Below are 20,551 nucleotides of genomic sequence, written 5' to 3' on the forward strand. Positions count from 1 at the left end.
ACATACAACTCAGGTAACCTTAATACGCTTCAATTAATTTGTGATTAAGGGGGTACTACACCCCTGTGGTAAATTTGTTACTATTTTTGTATTTTTCTCAAAAAAACACCACACTGGTAACTAAAGTTATGCATATTATTGGGGCAAGGAATCAAATTACTACACTGAAATTTCAGTGATTCAAGACGAAGCGGTTCGTTATGTATGATAAGAAATGAGGTACATCCTATCGGTACCTTATTTCTTATCATAAATAACGAAATGCTTGACTTGGGTCACTGAAATTCCAGTGTAGTAATTGGATTCCTTGCCCCAATAATATACATACATTTTGTTACCACTGTGTTATTAGTTTTTGAGAAATATGCAAAAATAGACACAAATTTATCGAAGGGTGTAGTACCCCTTAAGAGTGAATGTGTACATATAAGCCTTACGGTCACATACGAAATGAACGCATATTCACAAGCTTTCACACTCAAAGAAACATACAGACAGACACACACCCCGACCGACCGACCGACAGACAGACAGAAAAACATTTTGCTGTACCCTGGACAGACGAACTATATTTTGCAAGAGGACAACATCTATCTGCGATCATGCAAACTGCTAGTTCAGAAAAGGAGCTGTACATAAAAGACAACTCGGGGAGCACTGGGAATGGTAAACTGTATCTTGTGTTGTCAGTTGCTGCGGTATGTTTTGGCTTTGTGGCCTTCGTTATTGCCATTGTCAGTTTGTCCAAACAGACCGGATCATCAGCATCACCTAGCGTGGTTAATGTAGGTAAGATATGATTCAATATGTTTGCTGTCAGCTTTGCAGTCTCTTTGCTATATTGGCTTTAAAAAAGACTAGACGCGCCATGTCGGCATTTTTTTCATAAAATGCTGGAGTGAACAATATCCCATGAGGAGTGACACAAGTCAAGAACTAACATATGGTCCTGCGCAATATACTGGGGTATCCAAAAAGGTGGTTTTGTTACATTTTGACGTGCAGTATGAATTACAAAACATTGTCTCCTGAGTATTTCTTCACCCAGAAGGCTCATTAAGGCCATAAATTTAAGCTAATTTATTCTTTATTACTCATGTAAAGTGCTGTTTTCAAATCATCTTTCAAGGGTGGTTGAGGATTAGGGGAGGGACTGTATAAAGTCTATGCAGAATCACACTTTTTCACTATATCATGTGTATAATTTTGTTAATTTTTGTTAGCAAACCTTAATTGAAATAATAATATTTGGTCTCATTTTAAAGGGAAAATGTTGCAGTTATATTATTAAATTGATTTTATTATAACAAAACCCCTAGGGAGAGCAGCGGTTGTTACCTCGCCTTGCACCACCGAGGTCCTGGGTTAAAGCCCCGGCGCGGCTCAAGGACTCATGTGCACTTGGTCCATGCTCGCTCTTGCAGGTTTTCTCCGGGATCTCCGGTTTCCTCCTGCTTTCAAAAATCAGTTATTAGTTGTTTGGTTATCAAAAACTTCCTTCACCCAATGGAATTTGGGGAGCTGCACAGATAATTGGTGGATGTTACCATCTACGTGTGGACAGGTTTGTGACAGGTTCGGGATAACCAGCCTAGTTGATGCGATCTGATTGTGATGATTCACCATGGCAGCGAAATTACAAACCTCAGAGATCTGGGAAAATACACGTCACGTGACCATGCTGTTTGTCGTTATGCAAGACTCAGTAATTTGAAGTGTGAAGTTGCGCAATTTCATTGCATACACATTTTTTTCATCTTGTGAGCCAATCACCCTAGAATAATAAGAGTATACATTGTTGGAAACCTGCTGACTCTAGGAATATAGAATCACTTGTATAAATAGTATAATGTATCACAAAATAGGCCCTAATCTTTTCAAAATATATTTTTTTATTTTTTGAACTTCCAAATACGCCTATGCAGTTAGGACGCTGGACAACCAATTCTTTAGAAATACATAGTCGCGCTAAAAGTCGATCGATACATGTTAAAATCAGCACAGTTCAGAGATACACCATTTTGCTATGAAATTTATTTTCTCGGTCAAATATAAAGCAATATTTTTTTGCTTCAGTAATATCAGTTAAAGACATAGTGCTTGGATATACATTTTTTTAAAAATCCTGGTGTTAAAATTCAAGCATCATATTTTGTCTTTTAGTGTGAAATTTTTGATTTTTATAGGCCTTTAGTTCGCCCGCGAGCTTTTTACGGAATTCATTTTTTAGCGTCTCAAACTAATATAGTTTGCTAAAGAAAGATATTTCCCACCTCTGTAAAGCACATCGTGTGGGTCTATATATTATAGTTTTGTCAGAATTTCCGTTTTTATTTTACCCTTTTTCCCTTCATGCTCCGAAAATGTCAAACTCAGTACTTTATCTCGAGAGCAACCAGCAGAAATAATCGATATTTCAATTGTTGTCAACAAGGTCCCTTTTCCATTGAAAACCAGGATTGCCTGACCAGCGATTTGGTAGCCCAAATCCCCAATTCTGGTAAATGAGGTGAATTTTGGAAATTTGCTCCCGTGATAGCCTGCAATTTCAATTTATAGGGGCTATGGATCCATGATTATGAAAACCATTTTGTCTGTTTGTTTGTTTGTTTATTTACCTAGGATGAGGTCCATGGGAAAATCCACTGTCCAAAACTAAAAAAATTCGCGTGTTATTAGAGGGGATTTTAATTTTCTGTCCCTCCTATCTCCAGGTGAATTTTGAATGACCCCCCCCCATCGCGGGTTGGCATTTTCATTACACCCTTCAGACTTGCGTTCGGGTTTGTGTAGGCATATTTGTCATAATTTAGCGCTATAGGACCTACTTTCTAAATGTATAGCTATAGCCGTGCTATATAAATATTATAAGGTACCGGTATGTAATATTATGTAGGCCTATGGGGTGGGGTGGGTACTCAACACATTTTAACCATGACTTACAATGCAAGGCTCATTGTTGCCATAAATGATTTTTCCTTTAGGTCATTATAATAGGTTGTTATAAACTTCCATGTTTAACCTTGTATTGTTTTGGCTGCTTCATTATGACTTTCGGTGGGTTTAAGCAATTTCAAACAAACACAAACAAAAGGCACTATACCCAGTCACCTTCATGACAATTGAAACACTAGGTAATTTCTTTGCTATATTGAAGTTCTGGCAACACTGTATCCAGGCCGGGCACCCAGAGATATCGATCCACAATGCTAGTATTAGCCTAAGATTTCACGCGTGGATTTGAAAATTTTTCAGCTGGTAGTAAAAAATTATGGAATCAAAACGGAAATTCTGACAAAACTATGATATATCGCTCACGGTGATGTGCGTTAGAAAGTTGGGAAAAATCCTTCTTTAGCGAACTATATTACTTTGAAAAGCTAAAAGGTTGATCCAAAAAAAAAGGCTCGCGGGCAGAGTTGAAGCCTATCAAAATCGAAAATCTTACACTAAATGACTGAATTTCACGACTAAGTTTAACACTAAGATTTGACAAAAAAAATACAGTATCAAGCATTAGAGTTTTTCCTGACATTTACTGAAAAAATGAAAATGTTTGCTTTTCATTTGGCCGAGAAAAAAAAATTTACACTGAAAAGGTGTAACTCAAAATTTTGGTCATTTGAATACCAAATTCGATCGTTTGTATTGCCTTATTAAATGACTGAGTGAGCCTTGCAGAACAATAACAATCGGTTGTCCAGCGTCCTAACTGTATGCATATTGGGCAAATTGTACACATTTCAATTATCATGCCTGGCCTAGTTATTGACATGCTTAAACATTACCAAGTACACTGGAATTACACTGTATGAAACATTTTGTAAGGAACAAGGTACGACGTATGTCTGAAGTTAAAGATCACTTACTGTGAAAATATCAAATCATGGAATTTTATGTTACACCTATACAAGTATGGTGAAGTGTATAAACACGGCTAATATCCATTCATTTTAAAAATAATTAGGCATAAGAAGGGATTGCTTCATGGGATGATGTATATGTAGAAAGCATGTTCATGTTTTAAGCCTGTTTTTTCTTTTCACAAATTATGAAACTTAGGCTTTTCTCTCAAAAACTAATAACACAGTGGTAACAAAAGTTATGTATATTATAGGGCAAGGAAGCCACTTACTACACTGGAATTTCAGTGACCCAATGCAAGCGGTTTGTTATTTATGATCAGAAATAAGGTACCACTAGCATGTACCTCGTTTCCTATCATATATACTGAACCGCTTGTCTTGAGTCACTGAAATTTCAGTGTAGTAATTGGATTCCTTGCCCCAATAATATACATAACTTTTGTTACCAGTGTGCAATTATTTTGCAGAAAAATGCAAAAATAGTCACAAATTTACCACATGGGTGTAGTACCCCCTTAAGGGGGTGTTTGTTCAGGCCTTTTGGCCTTCTGAGCATCTCGTCATTCAAATGTGTTGTTTTGATGTTATTGTATTGTTGTATTTTGAATAAAATAAAAACTTATTGATTGATTGATTAATAATCTAATGATATGTACTTAGTGTATGTAGCTGGATGAAAAGCCCACCTTTAATTGAAAATTTTAACCTTTCATATTGAAAAAAACCAAAAAAAACAATATTTTTCTGTTTTGTAATTTGGGAAAAAATCTTTATCATCAATATGAAAGGTAAAAATTTCATATGATAGACGGCTTTTCGGCGTACATATCATTAAATTTATACAATTTAATTCGAGGACTGGTAAATTTCAAAAATATCAATTATTAATCATTTGCCATAATGACATTATATCGTGAATTTAAAAAACTACTTGATATCAAAAGGACATTCCTCGTTTTCGAAATGTAATTCGATATGTCTGATTTGCTCTCAGGTCCCACAAAAAATTCTTGAAAATGTCGCTCTTTATACATTTGTATGTGATTCAAGAAAAAATTCCCTCAAAATGAAATGTCCTTGTGATAGTATTGATGGTGAAACAACATCAATAACAGAAACGAGGCATAGTTGCTGATTAATTATCTCCTATACCTAGCAACACTGGGAGTTAAGGTTTGACACTATTTCAAACTATTGCGATTTGGTAGTTCACATCATATTGCAAATGGTAGTGAGCTTTAAAAAAAATGACATTACAGATAAACTTTCGTAGGTCCTGTGGTTCTCGAGTTATGTTGTAAAGAGGAATGAAACAACATCACTTTTGTAAAACGTACATAACTCATTAACAACAATAAATCAAGCAAGATTTCAAAGTATGACGTTTCACAAAACATCAATGTGTTTTTTTTTCAATAATATATCATTGATTTAGATAATGAAAATCGATCTTTTTGGCAGCTTCGACAAACAATACTTAGTCAACCATTAACTTCATTAATTTCTTCCATTTTAACTTCAATGCAGCACATTATTGTTAATGTGTATTGTCTATTTATAGTTTCCCAATTATCTCAGTGACGAGTGAACGGATTTTGATAATTGACTCCCCGCTCTATAGCAAACACTTGATGGATTTTGAATCTGCAAGAAAGTTTTAATTTGACTGCTGATATTTTTAAGTTATGTCCCCCTATCCACAGGGCCTATTTTTATTGAGACACCCTGTACAATGTATAAGGTCACTTGGGGGTAATATGACACCTTGGGGGAAATATGGCACCGTACACAAAAATCTGCTTGTAGAGAAAATTGTACAGCCCTTGTTGAATCATTGGGTCTAATGCGACCTTTTGAATGTCCTTTGAGCTCTAAACATAGGAATACGTGCAGCAGCCTGATTATCCATCAGAAAATCAACAATTTTGCACGGCAATTTTGCGAAAATGGGTAGTTAATGGTTTTAAACTAAAATGGTTTGGTGATATTAAAATGACAGTATGATTAATGGCTTTACAGATTCAAAAGATATTGTTTGCAAGCCAACGGAAGGATAAACTTCAGGAATGTTTTGCCTATTAAGACGCACTAGAGTCGAAAAAGTCACCGTCATTGTTTCTATTCATGTCAATAACGTCAAGCGATTGTCTCGGAGTAGGTTTAAATTCAATCTCATGCATCAATCGGCACGCAAAAAGCAAAGGTAGAAACTACGTTTTACCTTGGCAGCAAACTGATTCCAAAACATTCATATACCAATTACCTACTATACCTGCATCTCAAGTATAATATGATATACATAACCAACAAAATATCGACTTTTAATTAGCCTGAATCTTTACATTCGAGAACCTATGGTGTATGGACGTATGGACGCCCTATACTCTATCTAGAGGCGACTAATAGTTGACCAATGAGGTGGATTGTACTTTACAAACACAATGAATGTAGTTCATAGGTCTGTTACACTACGACGGACTGGATCAACGTACATCACCGAATACAAAAATATTTTATTCGGTGGAAAAATCACCAGTCCGGCAGAAGATTCGGTGGGATTTTGGGTCCGATTCCCGTTCGTCGCTCTATGCGTTGTGGCCGCTAATAATCCTGCAGGCGTCTTATATCCGATCGTTCAACGTCCGACAAATGGCCGGATTTGGGGGTCCGATTCCCGTTCGTTTCTCTATGCGTTGTGGCCGCTATTAATCCTGCAGGCGTCTTATTTTCGATCGTTCAACGTCCGACAAATGACCGGCGTTGGGGGCCAACGTCCGACAAATGTCCGGATCTGGGGTCCGATTCCCGTTCGTCTCTCTATGCGTTGTGGCCGCTAATAATCCTGCAGGCGTTTTATATTCAATCGTTCAACGTCCGACAAATGACCGGCGAATCCGTCGCATGTGGCACCAATAGGGACGTCCACCCTATCAGAAAAGTGGGGGAGGAGAGTGTGTTTGAGAGGGTTTTTGACCCCTTAGAGGCAGTGACGTAGCAAGCACTTTTTCAGAGGGTGAACAAAGTGGGGAAAGACAACTTTTAAGGGGGTAAATTTTGACGAAAATGGTCAAATATTGGCTAATAAGTACAAAAGGGCTACAAATCTGATATATCAGGGCAACCAGCGTCCGGGGGCAAAGGTGAGAAACCTTTCGACAATGAAGGCCCAATTGAAGCCATTTGTCATTTTTTGGATCAATTTTAGCACTATTATTGGGTACTATTTTAGTTTGAAACAGCCGCAAATTGGTGAAACGAAAGCCTATAATTGAAGCCATTAAAAAGTTTTCACCATTATTGTATAATATAAACAATTGTTTTAAAAATAACACGTGGATGTCCATAGCAGAAGCAAAAAGGAAGACTTGTCCATTTTTGAAAATGAAGGTCCAATTGAAGCCATTTGCATGGGGACTGTAGGACCTATTTACATTATTAGGCCTAGGCCTATTGTGTATAAATTTAGTTTTTAAATGGAAAATTTGGAAAATTGTTTTTAGTGCATCATTTTTACACTATTATTGCCTTAAACAAAAAACAAAGAAGGCCCGATTTGAATTTGCAAAATTTAAAATGTTACACTGATCCACTGACACTTAGATATATCATGGAAATCTTTCTTCCATGGATATATAAGACTTCAGACTCGTAATTTCAGGTAAAGCATGCATGGATTGATATGTTAAAGCATGGAAGAAAGAGTTATCTCTTTCTTCCATGGTTAAAGTCAGGAATAGACCTATAAGTCCGTCTTAAATACTGACTTTCGTGACAAAATATCACGGGCCCTGCATATGGACTGGCCGGCAGTAATTTTCACAGGCTTTTGGGCCAAGGAACCACATTTAAGCACTGTCTATAATAATCACAGGCCTATAGGCCTACTTAGGCTTACTAGTACTACTATCCTGGGCCTACTCAATAACGTATACAATTTAACCTTTTCCATGTTTTCTCTTCCTTTTTTTTCTTGTCAATCACTAAAACTGGTAGGAATTTGATATTGCGTCCTCTACCCTTCAGAAAGTGCCCCTCCCTCAATACTACTTACATGCATAGGCCTACTACTAAATTACGTGCAATTTAACTTTTTCTCTTCTCTTCTCTCTTCAATTTTTCTCACTTTTTTCTCTCCTTTCCCCTTTTTTCTACTTGTCAGTCACTAAAGTACTGGGGAAATATGATATTGCGTCACACACCCTTCTGATCTTCCCTCCACCCCCAATTATCGATGCACATGTTCGTCATAGGCCTACATCCGGCACAAGCGCCTACGAAACCTTGCAAACACCCGCGGTATATAAACGAAAGAATAACGAACAAACCCAGGGTATATATACAGAACAGTACGAACACACATCGGACAACTTCCGAACATGTGTATTCGGCACACTCCGTTTCAAGTTTTGTGCATGCACAAAACTTGAAACGTATTGTCGACGGACTAAGCAAACATCACCTAACACGAAACGCATTTGGCGGATAATAACAGGACATATGAAGAACATAAAACGAACATTGACGAACACTAACGGATTTGCAAAAATACCATCCGTTTCTTATACGGAATACCGATCCGGTGTAGTGTGACACTAAGACGGTATAGGTCAACGTACATCACCGAATGCAAAAATATGCTATCCGGTGGTGAAGGCCTCACAGGAACGTATTTGCAACGAACACGGGCCGAGTGCAACGAACAAAGAACGAACACTTACGAAAGGAGAGCGAACAAACTCCGGCAATATGCAGCACCATACGAACACACACATCGGATAAATACCGAACATGTGTATTCGGTACACTCCGTTTCAAGTTTTGTGCATGCACAAACTTGCCGACGGACTTAACGAACATCACCGAACACGAAACGCATTTGGCGGATGATAGCAGGACATAAAAAGAACATAAAACGATCATTGACGAACAACAACGGATTTACTAAAATGCCATCCGTTTCTTGTACGGAAGACCTATTCGGTGTAGTGTGACAGACCTATCACTGGTCAATGTCTACCGTCCATATCTTTAATTAGGCCAACTGCTGAATATGCTTATAAACTTAGCTATACCGCGTCTTAAACTCTAACCTAACCAGTTTCGCAATGTTTCAGTGTCGCAATGTCTCAAATGTCGTCATTATTTTGATTTATTGTCATAATAATTGTCATAATAATGCGCTGACGTTCACAATATACGTGGAATTTATGTTTTAAGAGGGAATCTGTAAGGGAATCCCCGTTAAGCGAAACGAGACTTTTGTCATTTATTGTCATAATATCGGCACGCCAACCCCACACAGTTACATTGCTGTTTTCATCAAATATTACCAAAAAGGTTTTGAAATAATTGGCTTTTTTTTTCTAGTCAAACAACTCATAGGTCTGTACATGAATTTGTTTGAAATTCTTTCCAACTAACAACAAATGAGGTGCAATATGGTACCAAGATAGCGACTTTGATTGACTCGTTAATAATTTGGCTTACTTTCCTCTTTTTCGACCTCTTTCAACCTGTTGCGTTACTATTAAATCACACCCTGTATAATTTTACATAGAAATTATGTTTTGTTACTTTTTAATGACACACTGTATAATTTTGTATGGCATAATTAACATTTTTACTGTAATCTGCAACATTCAAGTCATTCTGGAGTATATTTGGGTATTCATTTGTTAATACTTGGCCAAATATTGTGTACATAAACAGTTATCTAAATATTTTATATAAATTTTGTACAGGTATTTGGCACACCCTGTATATTTTAACTTGAGTAAATGAGTAATAACTCCAAACGGTAATTTTTAGCTAATGAGTTAATGAGCAAAGGGGTAGATCGCGGGAAATGGGTGATAAATACCACCCCTCAATATTTTGATAGGGGGATGGTCCATACAATCACCCCCCCAATTTTGACGCCTGTATATGGGTTTCTAACCAAAATTAACCCATATTTGGTCATTTTAAACCAACATTTGAGACATTAACTTATTTTGTCGGCAAAAGGTGCTGGATTCACTGGACTTCAAGACATTTTCTCCAACCCTAATGTCAAAAAGAAATCTATGCCACTGTTTATGATGTATATTTTACATGAAGGGGGATCAACAAATATTTTAGACCATAAAAAGGGGGGATCAAAAAAAATCCACCCTTTTTGGGGGGGGTCAAACAAATTTTGACGTCCGAGGTTCCAACTTCACCCCCCCCGTGAATAAATAATATCTGCACAAATTACAGTTTTTGTTGTAACATCACCAAATGCGGTTCATTTTGTACATGTAACCTTTTTATGGGACACCTTGTATATGCAATACAAGCAATAACATATTTTGCCTGTCATGGTGCTATTGATATGAATATAATTTCACGAATAAGATTTGTGACAACAATATAGCAACAAGCAAACCATGAATTTATTTCATTCATACTCAGCACAGATATTTCTTTTATTTGTAATTATTTAGGCATATCTTATTGGCAATGTGTCACGATATCTCGATCTCTGGTCTATTCAACATGCCCGGTCAACATGTTAAATATAGCTAGAGTATAGGGTCATTACTTAGATTTTCGGAGTAATTACCCTTTGGAACGACCCTTCGGAGTAATGAACCTTCGGACTAACGAGCAGTGTTCTAAATTCAAAGTATTAATCCTTCAGATTGACGAATTGTGGAAGCCTTTGAACCTCATAACTGCTAAATTGTTGGTCTTATTATACAAAATATTGACTGATTTGAGGGGCATGGTTAAAATTATAGGCCCAAGGTGATCATAAAACCATAAAATCATGGTTTTGAGATCACCACGGCCTATAATTTTAACCATGCCCGAATATAAATCAGTCCTCATTTTTTTAGATACCGAATAAAATAGATTCTTTTGATTGATTAAAAGAATATGCTAGGCTGGATAGGTTGTTTGCCTAGGGCAGGTCCAATTTTGTCAGAGATTGACGAATACAGGGCCCAGACCGTAGACTAAGGCAAGACCTCAATATGTTGAACTACAGTAAGCCAAAAAATTAAGGTACCAGTTATGTTCACCTCCTGTATATCCTCAACAAAGACAGATATGTCATAATTGAAACCAGCAGCCAATAGCCGCATCTGTTAGCTCGAATTTAAGACCTCATTCGTTGAAATTGTTCAAGAATTAAAGTCGCGGCGATCCCAAAACCCAAGGAAGATACCAATTTAAAAGTTGCAGTTTGCTGCATTAAATGCCCTATTGATTTCTACACAAAGTGTTCGTGAACAAGAGAACTAGCGCTGCGCTTCCATTGATTAGCCCGTTAAAACTAGCGTCGTGTTTTCATTGATTAGAACACAAAAGTGCAACTTTTGATTTCGTTTCTTCATTAGGTTTTAGATCACCGTTTCTTTAATTCTCAACCAATTTGAACAAATATGGTCTTAAAACAGACCTAAAAGTATAGATATTGACTGCTTGTTTAAATTTTGACATATTTGTCTTTATTTAGGATATACAGGTGTGAACATAACTGGTACCTTAATTCTTTGGCTTACTGTAGTTCAACCATGGCGTATGGTTTGATTTAGCGGCAATCATTTGTTTATACTTACCAACTATTTCCTCCTGATGATCCTCATATATTTGCGGTATTATCATTCAATCGATATTAATGTGATTTTTTTTCTAGAATTCAAAGTCTGACAACTTTGAAGCTTAGGCCTAAGCCTCGTTTTTAGCGAGTTTAATCTTCAATTTGTATCTTCACTGCACTGCATAAAGCTCACAGCTTGTAGAGTATCTTCAAAAGAGTTCTTTTTAGCCATACCACAATTTCTCTGCTTCAGTGTTTGCTTGTTTTGTTTTCAACGACTCGGTGGACCGGTGTTCAGTGGTGTGGCCGTCGCCAAAACAAAACCAGTCTCTTCTACACTCTTTATCTCGCACTTGGCAGTGACGCATTATAAACAGCGATATTATCCAATCGGGAAGAAGAGACTCACGGGCAATAGTCATTAAATTAGCTATGCCCCCATTCTTTTTAAGCAAAAATTTATATTAAAAATGACAAATCCTATCCATATGTGAGGACAAGTTTGGACAAAATTGCTCAGTTTGCAGAAAATCCCTAAAAACATTGCGTCAAAAAAACTGTTTTGTTTATGTCAAAATTGCTCTGTTTACCTGACAAACACAATGAATTTTGCTGGTTCAATTTAGGTGTAAGTTATTAATTAACTGTAGATATGATCATCACATTGATACTACATTATGATTACACTTCTAAAAAATATTTTACTCAACTTGAGTAAAAATATCACAACTCAACAATTGGAGTAGAATATTATTCAAATTTAGTAAATAATGCCCAAATTCAGCTTATATCAATAAATGATATCCTCAACGCGAGTACTATTTATTAAATTTTTTACTCATTTTGTTGAGTTTTGACCTTTTTACGGAAGTTGAGTAAAATAATTTTAAGAGTGTATGATTATGATGAACGTTTAAAAGGTAGTAAACATGTTAAGTTGTATGCGGTTGAGATTTCCAAACCAGAGCTAATGTCATGCATAAATGTTGCTGCGTTGAGGTGGTACTACACCCCTTGATAAATTTGTAACTATTTTTGCATTTGTTTTTCAAAAAATAATAGCACACTTGTTACAAAAGTTATGTATATTATAGGGGCAAGGAATCCAGTTACTACACTGGAATTCCAGTGACTCAAGGCAAGCGGTACGCTATGATATGATAAGAAAAACGGTACCACTAGAATGTAGGGTCTACCTCATTTCTTAACATATAATATGAACCACTTGTCTTGAAGCACTGACATTTCAGTGAAGTAATTGGATTTCTTGCCCTTATAATATACATAACTTTTGTTACCAGTGTGTAGTTATTTAAAACAAATGCAAAATGGAAAATTATTCACAAACCTTATCAGGGGATGTAGTACCCCCTTAACACACATATTCTTGGTATTATTCGTAGGTTTAACATCTGCAGATTATGACAAAGATGACAAAGTCTGGATGCTACATGGTGGACACGCCGGGATTAATCAGTTTTATGTGCAAGTATCTAATTATCATTGTCGGACATTGTAAACAACAATACAATTACCCCCCTCCCCCACCCCACCATCCCCATGATCCCAGGCGGACGTTGCAGTACTTATCACTTTGAATGAAGCTTTCTAGTGACCTTCATCAGGAATCACTGATGATACAAGAGAAATAAAACCAAAATTTAAAAAAATATTTTTATTTTTTTAAATTTATTTTTTGAAGATTTTTTAAACGTAATTTGAGTTAAAATGTAATTTTCGAGTGTTCAAATGTTACACAGCATAAAATTATGCTCATGCTCAATACCTAGGCCCCAGTCAAGATATGGTCAGCCGGTCTATATACTAGTTGGTTTTTAAAGCTATCGCCTATAGGTATCAAAAATTAGGCCTACTGAAAATGTACATCTAAACCTGGGCACATTACACACCCGGGTCTTGTCATGGTACTCCCTTCAACACTGTACATTTTCTGCTTCTTTCTTCTTCCTAATATACAGAAGCGAAAAAACTGGCAAGGTAGAAGGCTTTAGCCCGGATATTATGAATGCAGGTAAAGTTAAGTTATCATAAATTCAAATTATGAGTTATGCTTGTTAAATGCAGGTTATTAAACTATGCACTTTTGGACTCTTTTATTCATATGTGATGCGATCAAGCAAAATCAGTCGGAACTCGAAAATATTAAATTTTCAGTTTCTTGTAGGATAGTAAAATTCATTTACAAAGCTGCATTTTGCAGAAAACCCCATTGAAATTGAACAATCAGTTCCAAAGATATAAGCAATTAAATAGTTTCCAAAACAAGAGGAAACAAGAGGAAATACTACCTTTGTTTGGTTATATCTCAAAATCAATATTTCCGAGTTCCGACTGATTTTGCTTGATCGCATCACATATAGTGGCCATTTTTAAGTGTCTCTGGGTAAAACTTCCCAACTTTGAGCAGTTACTGTTGAGGTTATTGAATTATGCTATTAGACATGTGACCAGTTTGGCTTCAAAGTCGTGAAACAAGTCTAACGATTAGGCCTATGAAAGAAAACAGGTGTTTAACTTACCATGATTCTTGAACTAGGCATAGAAATGCAATGAACTCCTCAACCTTGGGAACTCTACATAATTTGACTCATTTTTGAATCGTTTTTGTAACAGTTTGCAGAATAGCCAATAAGAATTGTAAGATTGTGGCCGACGCCTGGACAAATTGTTGGAACAACGAGGCCGGGGAGACTGCACGAGGAGGGTATGGGCTGATGGCAGGGTGGGTTGACACGTGCGGTGGTAAGATATACTAGCATCAACAATTCACTGGCGTATCAGGGGTTAGTTGTCGGGGAAATATTTTGGCCCGGTATGTCCCGTGGCGTATTATAGGCTTCCGCTCCGGACAAACCTCTCGATAGAAAGACTGTATAAAGATACGAACTACATACGCGATATATTCGTAGATTTGAGATATAATCATTGATTAGGGACACAATCAAGCCCAAGGCCATACAAGCAACAAAATTGGCACATGCACTCCTTATGGGTTCCTGATTAGGAAAAACCCGTTAGCCAAATTAAAATCCAAGATGGCTACCATTTTTTCACGGCAGTGAAATGATGCCACTTGCCCCCACATCTCATATGCACAGTTTATCCCTTATATTTCCTGTGTCTTGAATAGCTATATAGCCCACCAACCCTGTGGTTAAGAGTCTGGGAAATAATTCCTAATATCTGATACCCTAGTTTGTATGCCTTTATCTAATCTTGCCCCACATGACAACTTACTATTTAAACCCGCAAAAGACTCCCTTCGGCGTAGGAATTTTTTGGCCTTTTTTATGAACATGTTTGCAATTGGCTTATACCCATCACATGTTGACAATACACATAACTGATTGGTTAATCAAAACTAGGCAGGTCAAGGTCAGGCCTAATCACAAAGTAAACGTATCATCTGTATAGAAAACTATACAGCAGGTGATTTACTTCAGAAAAAGTTAAATATAACTACATTGCACAAAACTAAGTCCATTATCTATAGTTAATTGAATGTTTATTGACTCTTGTAATAACCCATAACCCATGTTCATAAAGCAGGACTATGAGACAAAATTAATTTCCCTGACCCTGACAAAAGCTAGCAAGAGCAAATGGCTGTGTAATTTGTTTACTTTAGTGATTATGCATCTTGCATAATTATATTTTCTTTGTAGTTATAGCAAAATTTGTTTCCTGTAGGTGGTTTAATAAAATGTCCTTTAAAAAGGAATGGGGCGCCCAATGTGAGCTTGGTCGTAATGTGGTGAATTCATGGTGTTTAGATATGGTATTATTATCTCTTGCAAACCCGGTGACACCTCATCATAGAAATCAGACCTGTCGATAGGTTGTAAGAGGGGATAGCCTTTTCCAGGCACGAATTGGGCCAAATATAAAGAAAGTTTTGCTACTTTGCAACGCAATAAAAACCTAAATGCAAAATGAGATCCTGTAGGTGGCTCCCGAGGTGGCTTAAAAAACTAAATGCAAAATAAGGTTTTTAAAAAATATTGTTTTCCAGAGTCAAAACGCAGGTATCATTATTAAACGGGCATTTCGTGATCCACAGCCTCATCCCCCCCACTTTTCTCAAAGTTTAGATTTTTATATCACTGGAAACCTCTGGCTACATAATGTTTATGTACAAAATATTTCTTGCAGATTAATTCGTTTAGCAAAGATATCGTGAAATTTGAATTTCGTTCTGGTGCACCAGAACGAAATTACAACGCATTGTCTATGGAGCAGTGTAATACACATAATCATGCATAACTCGCGAACGCAAAATCGGAATCAACTGAAATTTTGGGAATAGGTTTTTTCGTGGATATCTAATGAAAAATGACATAAATAGAGGATGCTAGGATCACGAAATACTCCTTTAAGCCTCATCACTTATTTATTGTCGAATAAGTACAGAGTAGGTTAGATATGAATATTAAATGTTAGACCAAAGTAGCCTAGCTCAAAGTACATGTACTATAGGGCGGGTCATAAATAGGGAAGGTTTTTATTTCAAATCGGCCATGGCCAAAATGTGTTCCACTTGACCCCACTTGAACAAATATGCACTTAAAAAAATAATTGAAGTGGGTCTTCAGACCCCACCACCACCCTTATTCCCCTATATACTGAAATATGCACATTTTGTGAGATATTCAAAAAACAGTTTTTACATCTTCCCTTTCCCCAAATCGATCAGGCTAAAACAAAACGACCAATAACAAAAGTGCGTATCAGAATCTGTGCAAATATGGTAGCGCGCAATCCAAATACGGCAGCCAGCGCGCGCGCAGTTCGTTGGACGCACAATACGGCGCACGCAGAAGTCAATTGTGTGCGACATTGGAACAACTACGCATTTTGCGGTCAATTGTGAGATATTAATGACCTCGATTTGCGTTCGCGTTTTCACAAATAATAAAATATGATTGGATCGCACGCATCGCGTTTATTAATGAGGTTATGAATTAGAGGTTAATAACTGCGCATCGGTTATTTGGAGGGCATTTTGAAAAATCTAAACATTTTGCCTTTGGAACCGAGGAATATTATTATTATTATTATTATTATTATTATTATTATTATTATTATTATTATTATTATTATTATTATTATTATTATTATCAGGGCAACCAGCGGTAAATTAAGGGGGGCAAAGATTTGTTGACAGGCAAAAAGTGTTTTGTCAGATCATAAGGGGTGGGTTGGGGCGTGCATGGCACCTGGAATTGAGGTGTTAATATTGCTACAAATAAAAAAAAATTATGCACGTTTCAAAAAAGTGGATCCCTACATGTGCCAAAAAATAGATCATTTCAAACTGGCTTATTTTGGCCACATTTCGAGAAGAGGTGGTGACAACATTGAGAAGATAATTATGCAAGGTCACGTAGAAGGCAGTCGTAGAAGAGGAAGACAGAAGCTTAGATGGCCTTTCTCTCGTCGCAGCCCACCGTCTGGCTCAAGACAAAAGCTGCTGGAATACCATCATCAACAGGGTCACAAAGGGTCAGACTCAGTCATGACCCATAGGACCACGACGACGATGACTACCCTCCAACGTGGAAATCTTTAGGTCGTCGGTACATTTCCATTTCCAATTGTGTACACCCACTCCCGACTCCCCCCCTCAAATGCAGGTTACGCCACTGCTCCTCTTCCTCTTTATTATTATTACTATACAACTAGTTTATTATTATTATTATTATTATTATTATTATTATTATTATTATTATTATTATTATTATTATTATTATTATTATTATTATTATTATTATTTTAGGATATCGATCTAATGCTGAGCGACGACGTACCTTTGCCTTTTCCGATCAATATACCAAATCTCCGCACCAGGCATTTGCCACGCTGCCTGGAAATCCCAGGGAGTTCGACTGGCAAAATATAACTGGAAAGACCATTGGTTTCTTCGATGGACACATTATGGATGAATATTGTCTTGCAAAGGCTGACGGAATTGTTGTAAGTAGTATCAAGAAGCCTGACCAACCTACTCGCACAACAGCGGCGGCGGAACGATGTCGGGGGGTGCAGTCAGTGGGTTCGCGGTTCTCACAAGGGTTCTCACATGAACAGTTCTAATCCTATTGCAACCAGATTTGGGTCATAGCTGCACTAGTGTATGGGAAGCCATTGGTGTGAGGTGTGAGGTCAAATGTCATTTGAGGTCAACTTGTAAAATACCATTATTAATGACTTTTGGTTGAAAATTTGGTCTCGTATGAACAGTTTAATTCGTATTGCAACCAAACTTGGGCCATGGCTGCATTATGTGTACCCTTTTGTGTTGGGGTATCAGTTTAATTGGTATTGCAACCAAAATTGGATTATAGCTGCATTATGGGTACCGTTTTGTGTTGGAGGTATGTATCCAAGGTTACATAACTAATGTCAAAGGTCATTTGACGTCAACTTGTAAATTAAAATTAATTGGTCTCATAGTTTAGTTTAGTTTAGTTTAATCTTTATTAACGTCACACTCTCACATAGAGACCAGCCAATTCTGGCTTATGAGTGACAAAACAATAATATACAGTATGAACATTTCTCAATCCTATTGCAACCACTATTACGTTTTGATGAATCCAAGTGTACAAAAATATTGGATCCAACACATAATAATGATAAAGTTGGTTGCTTAATGCTGGTTTCATACTACCCTGCCGCTTGCCGCTGAGCGGCGTGGCGCACGCGCATTGCAGACAAACGGACACAATAAAGGCTTGTCATTGGTTGAAACGCCCTGCCGCTTGCCGCAGCGGCAAGCGGCAGGAAAGTATACTGGAGGCTTTACGCCCAATATTTATTGGTCTTGCTATGAGTTTTAAAATATTGGACTCGACAACGTCTCGTCCAATGTTTTTAAAACTCATAGCTCGACCAATAAATATGGGCTCAATCGTTCAATTTTATATCAAACTTGGGTCATTGCTGCATTCATTCAACTAAAATTGATAAGCTTCAGGTGTGATAATTATCGTATCCATTTTCTTATTTCAGGGAGCAGCACTTCCAACAGAAAACATACGACATTGCGTAATTGAACAGTGTTTCGACTGGCTGAAAGCCGAAACGGTGAGAATAATGAATTCGTCTTTATTCCGAGATCCGCAGTGCGTTTCATAATATTACATGGTTAAGCATGTGAATAGGATATTCCAGCTGAAATCCCGAGGATTACATATGCAAAGGTTAATTGAATGTTTTTGAAGTAGGCCTATGTGTAAGCTGATTTATTACAGCGCACACGATTTCCTGTGCGGGTCATTTTAGTTTTCAAGCAACATATTTTTCGAGAGAACAGTTCTTTCAGACTCACCCCTCGGAATCACCCTGAAGGCTATTTTGTTCCTCTGTGTAGGTAGATGCTTTATTTGCGGACGCCTTCTGGTTCCGAGGTAGGACAGATGTAGAGGAGATAACGGACAAACTTCAGACTTGCACGGTCGGCGGCAACGCTATGATGACTCGCTACGACTCGAAACTCATCGATTGGTGGAATCCAGCCCAAGCTAAACTGCTGGCAAGCAAGGAATACCATGAGATATGTAATGACGTCAAAGTTACGCACGGTAAGCATATGGGCCTAGTGGTCAAAGATCATGTAAAGGTAAAGCTGTTAATGGCAAACTAATTGAATAAATTGATCTCACCGAAGTCATACTTGTACCATCAATGTCGCCTAATTCAACCTTTACCTGGAGTTTGTTATGAAAGATTTAAAACAACTGATACAGGTACCAAGATGTATGATATAAGGATCAACAACTTCCACAACGCGGATAACTCCACCCTGTTGAATGAGCTTTTTGATAAGCTCCATTAATTGGATAGAGCATGCAAGAAATAGAGATTGGAGATCAACCCAACTAAATGCAAAATTATGATAAAAGACCCTCGGGATATCATCGTATATGACGTACCAGTTGACAGAGTTTGTAGTCCTGAGGAGTAATGTTCCTTCCAAGAAGATGTCAAGATACTTGAACAGTCTGGTCCCACCATAATCTGACAAGATCCTTAAAGACTAAGATGTACAATACCCTATCACTACCAATTGCAACATATGGAACAGATTCATGGACCCTCGCATCATCTATTAAGCACACCCCGCTCCATACGTGGTGTATCATTGAGAGAGGGGATAATAAAAGAGGAAATTCGTGCCTCGCTTACATGACAAATATAACAGAAGCAGCAGTATCCAAATGATGTGTCCCGTGGTTTGACCATGATGTTATCAAGATGCCTGGCAGTAGATTACCAATTCAAGTCTATCACCAGGATTTCACACAACCAAGAGGAAGAGGCCGTCCACCATCTCGTTGAAAGGACTAATTACAATAGGATTCTCAGCTCCTCGTCTGCAAGGCAGAACAGCTTGCAAACAACCGACATGAATGGAGGCTGCGCGACGCTTCCACAGGAAAGCTACGGAGGAGCAAGCCTTGCGCCTGTAAGTCAAGTAAGTCAAAGACGACCCCAACACACCCACACCCCGCATTTGTTGCATAATTATGCCAAATTTGGGGGATCATTATGCTTTTATTATAATTATACAATATAATTTTTTATTCATTATAGTATACAATAACATTTCATATTCATTATTTTTTCTTTTATTTGTACAGGTCACCAGCCTGGATACGACCCGGAAGACTTCTGCATTGGTCTGTAAATTATTATCACAATAAAAATGATAATAGAATATTTTTAAATATGCACAGAAGTAGAAGCAGGGAGATAAATAAGAATAAAGAATACCGAACTTGATATGGATTTTTCAACCGGGTGAACTTGTTCCCATGAAAAAGCCACCGTTTTTTATGTTAAAAAGGGTGCCCCAAAATTAAACCACATTAATGCCCTCTCTTTTTATAGGTAAAAAAAACCATATTCTTAATTGACATCCACCTGTAATGCCCCAAAACGTTTTTGCTCGGGAATGATAAGTTGCAGATATGTCAAACTATACATTTTCGGAATATATGTGACCTGAGAAATGTTTTACCCCTCTAACTAAATCTTATTTTTACTACCCATAGACCAATAATGGCAATAATCACCATAACAATACACTCTA

General features: G+C 37.3%; 1 protein-coding gene across 1 annotated transcript in view; it reads left to right on the forward strand.

Moving 5' to 3' along the window:
* Window positions 1-432: 432 nt before the first annotated feature.
* Window positions 433-20,551, forward strand: part of LOC140135590 (uncharacterized) — a 22,001-nt gene continuing 1,882 nt past the window's right edge. Inside the window, exons 1-8 of the mRNA XM_072157130.1 lie at window positions 433-789; window positions 12,840-12,921; window positions 13,416-13,468; window positions 14,071-14,199; window positions 17,234-17,430; window positions 18,469-18,543; window positions 18,830-19,040; window positions 20,100-20,551. The exon at window positions 20,100-20,551 is cut by the window's right edge and continues 1,882 nt beyond it. Coding sequence (XP_072013231.1) covers window positions 603-789; window positions 12,840-12,921; window positions 13,416-13,468; window positions 14,071-14,199; window positions 17,234-17,430; window positions 18,469-18,543; window positions 18,830-19,040; window positions 20,100-20,146 — 981 coding nt within the window. The 5' untranslated portion in view covers window positions 433-602 and the 3' untranslated portion in view covers window positions 20,147-20,551. The remainder of the gene's footprint in view (window positions 790-12,839; window positions 12,922-13,415; window positions 13,469-14,070; window positions 14,200-17,233; window positions 17,431-18,468; window positions 18,544-18,829; window positions 19,041-20,099) is intronic.

This window comes from Amphiura filiformis, chromosome 16 (assembly GCF_039555335.1).
Source record: "Amphiura filiformis chromosome 16, Afil_fr2py, whole genome shotgun sequence".
NCBI classification, from domain to species: domain Eukaryota; kingdom Metazoa; phylum Echinodermata; class Ophiuroidea; order Amphilepidida; family Amphiuridae; genus Amphiura; species Amphiura filiformis.